The following is a 3,063-nucleotide window of genomic DNA, read 5'->3' as shown; positions in this document are numbered from 1 at the left end:
CTTTCCCTATTCCTGCCTGGAATCCTGTAACAGTATGGTTTCCACATAAGAATTTTGATGGGATACACACATTCAGTCCATAACATAGTGTGTTGCAATTAGATTTACTACTGGTTTCACCTCCAATTAATTTTTTGTGTAACAGACAGTGAATACTTAATTGTAGAGGATGTTGTTTATTTCATAGTATACAGTTTACTTCAGACATTTATTTATTAAATTATACTAAAAACCGTCTTTCAGACTTTTATGAAAATTGTTTTTAGGGGATTATGTCTAAAGACCTGGGAATGATAAGTGACATTATTTAGCTTTTTCACCAGTTAATGGGTGTCTTCTGGTTCGGTAAAACTTGTCAGTGGGATGGATGTCCCAGGAAAGCTTAAGTTTAAGGATTTCCTGATGACTTAGAGCATCTGCTTTTAAAGGGAGAAGAAGGAAATGAGAGTTGTGTTTGTAATCAGGTGCTTATGGTAGATGATGAGCAGTATGCCCATGCCCGTGTATTTTGATCTTATTTTATTATTATAGGGCCTAGATCTTTCTTCTCCAAGAGATTTGATCTGCATTTTCTTCTACCTAGAGATTCAGGAATCTGAAAGTGAGCTCATTTGATGGCCAAAATTTGAGTAGTGCTGGGGAATGATCTGGCTCTACCTGATATACCTCTGATGACACATTTTATTTATGAGCACAAATATCTGTACTTCTTACTATTTTTTCATATTCACTTAACTGTGTTATCATTTACAAAAATGTTTCTTGGATACTTGTTTTATTTAAACTTCTATTCTGTTTCCCACCAGAAAGCCAAAGAGCATATCGATTTGTACAAGGGAAGGACTGGGGTTTTAAAAAATTCATTCGAAGGGATTTTTTGCTTGATGAAGCTAATGGTCTTTTACCAGATGACAAGCTTACATTATTTTGTGAGGTGGGTACATTTTTTTTATTTCATGGAACTTCGTGGTTATATTTAGCAGTGGAGCAAAATTATAAACAACAACAATATTGGGTATATTATAAAAAATAATAACTGGGATAATTGATAAGGTTTCATTTGAAAATATTTTACTAATAAAAGTTGACTAGATTGTCTTAGAAATCAGTATAGTAGCCCACTATGAAAAAATCTGGTCATATCTCTACTTGTAAGTTATATATGCAGTTACACTAACACATACTAAACATTCCTTTCTTTTATGAAGATTATGGGTGTCTATGGGTGTATATATTTTTATTTGAAAAATGTAAATATCTTCATCATTCTGGATAATTCTGACGTAGATACTGAATATTTTTTGTCATATTCAAATTGGACATATTAAACATTAAGACATTAGTAGTAGTTTACCAGTTTGATACCATATTTGAACAGTGAACTGCCTGAAAAAGATTGGGAAGCTTTTTATTCATTCAAGTAGTTGGGTTCATTTAATAAAATAATGTTTTTAGCAATAGTTTCTCAAATTTTTAAGTATGCCCATGTCTGCATGTTATCATTAGGTAGTTTTATGTATACAGATTGTTGAGATTCAGCTTTGGAGTGAATTCAAGAATTATGTTACTAGTATAGTTTACTATAAAGACTGTGCATCGGATACATAGTTTTATTGAAAAATTTTAAAGTAGTTGATAATTTTCAAAGGAGTGCCAGTTAATAGGATATAATCAGGTAAACTCAGTGTTAAATATATTTCAATAGGTTATTGTAGACAGATGAGTGTTTTGAAAACTTAGTAACTTCCTTAATTACTACTAAGTTAGCTTTGAGTTCTTTGTAGAAAATGTGGAAGATTTCTTGGCAAGATTACAAACTAATTGTATGCCATTGTGCTGTTAGAAGAATAATTGAAACATGGCCCCAAAGACGATATAGTGCAAATATAGTACATCTTATTTTTACTTAGACAAGTTAAATGAACTGTATGATGAGTTTGTTATGAATACAATTATTTTGTTGATAAAGTACATACCACAAATATCTTGAGCATAAATGATTATTAAATAATTTTTTTAAAATAACTAAACATTTGTTATCAAAAGAGATTCTAAGAAGTATTCTAAATAAATATGTCATATTGTTTTAAAATTTTAGTATTCTTCATATAACATTTCCAAGAATTTTAGTAGTTATCTTAAATTTTAGCATGTTAATTTTTTTAAAAATCTTGTAATCTTAGAATTTTAAAAAATCTTAAAAGCTATGTAATCCAATTAAAAACTACTGTAGCTAAAAGTCTGTTTGTAAAGACTTTTACTATTAACTTTTCATTTTAACTTTTTAAGGTAATATTTCTTTTTTTAGAATTGAAATATTATTTACAGGTATGTTCTTAAGCATGTTTCATTGGAACCTAGACAATCAAGAAATTCAGAATAAAGGCTGAAATTGAAAATACACTTTTTTGAGGTATACTTTTTATCTGCTAGATTGTGCACGCTAGTGACCTTAAAATAGAGCCACAAGGACTTACATTTTAAGTTGGCTTTGATCGGATTCAGTTTGGATACTGTAATTAAGTGCCCTTTTATCAATGTAGACATTTATACCCTGGGCACCATATTAGGCATAGGAAGGCAAAAAGTACTTTGAACAAACATTCCTCATGCCCTCCACCATTTCTTCACACCTCTCATTGCTGCCCTTCCTTCTACAGCATCTCCAGCACTGCTTGCAGAAGAGGAGGAAGCATTGCACTGCCCACGTAAAGAACTGCCTCCTCCCCCTCCCCTGCAAGTGGTGCTGTAGACAGGTAAGGCAGTTTGGTGCTACCCTTTTTGTGCAAGACATAATTTAATCTTGCAAGTTCCATACTATAAATCAAGTAGCCAGGGGTAGAAATTCCTAACTGTGTAAACGGCTCTATGCCTTCTCTCCCAAAGTGATACAAAGGGCAGGAATTGAGGAATAAGTAGAAAAATAGGAAAAATAGAAAATTATTTAGGTTAATTCATCTTTTTAAATCCAAAAGATTTTAAATAACCTTGTAGTCTACAGACCCATGCCATTCTATTATATATATTCGGGGGGGAGTGGGTTGGTATATATAATATATATTA

At 31.6% G+C, this 3,063-nt stretch overlaps 1 protein-coding gene across 6 annotated transcripts in view; it reads left to right on the top strand.

Moving 5' to 3' along the window:
- SPOPL (speckle type POZ protein like) overlaps window positions 1–3,063 on the top strand; it is a 52,280-nt gene that overhangs the window by 30,534 nt on the left and 18,683 nt on the right. For 5 of the 6 annotated variants that reach the window (XM_015561753.1, XM_015561755.1, XM_015561752.1 and 2 more), the window contains 2 exons: window positions 807–934; window positions 2,661–2,756. In XM_015561753.1, the coding sequence (XP_015417239.1) occupies window positions 807–934; window positions 2,661–2,756 (224 nt within the window). The remainder of the gene's footprint in view (window positions 1–806; window positions 935–2,660; window positions 2,757–3,063) is intronic. The other variant, XM_015561756.1, reaches the window with a different exon arrangement.

This window comes from Myotis davidii, unplaced genomic scaffold (assembly GCF_000327345.1).
Source record: "Myotis davidii unplaced genomic scaffold, ASM32734v1 scaffold1137, whole genome shotgun sequence".
Taxonomy (NCBI): domain Eukaryota; kingdom Metazoa; phylum Chordata; class Mammalia; order Chiroptera; family Vespertilionidae; genus Myotis; species Myotis davidii.
Note: the sequence above shows the minus strand (reverse complement) of the source record. Positions and strands in the feature narration are given on the sequence as shown.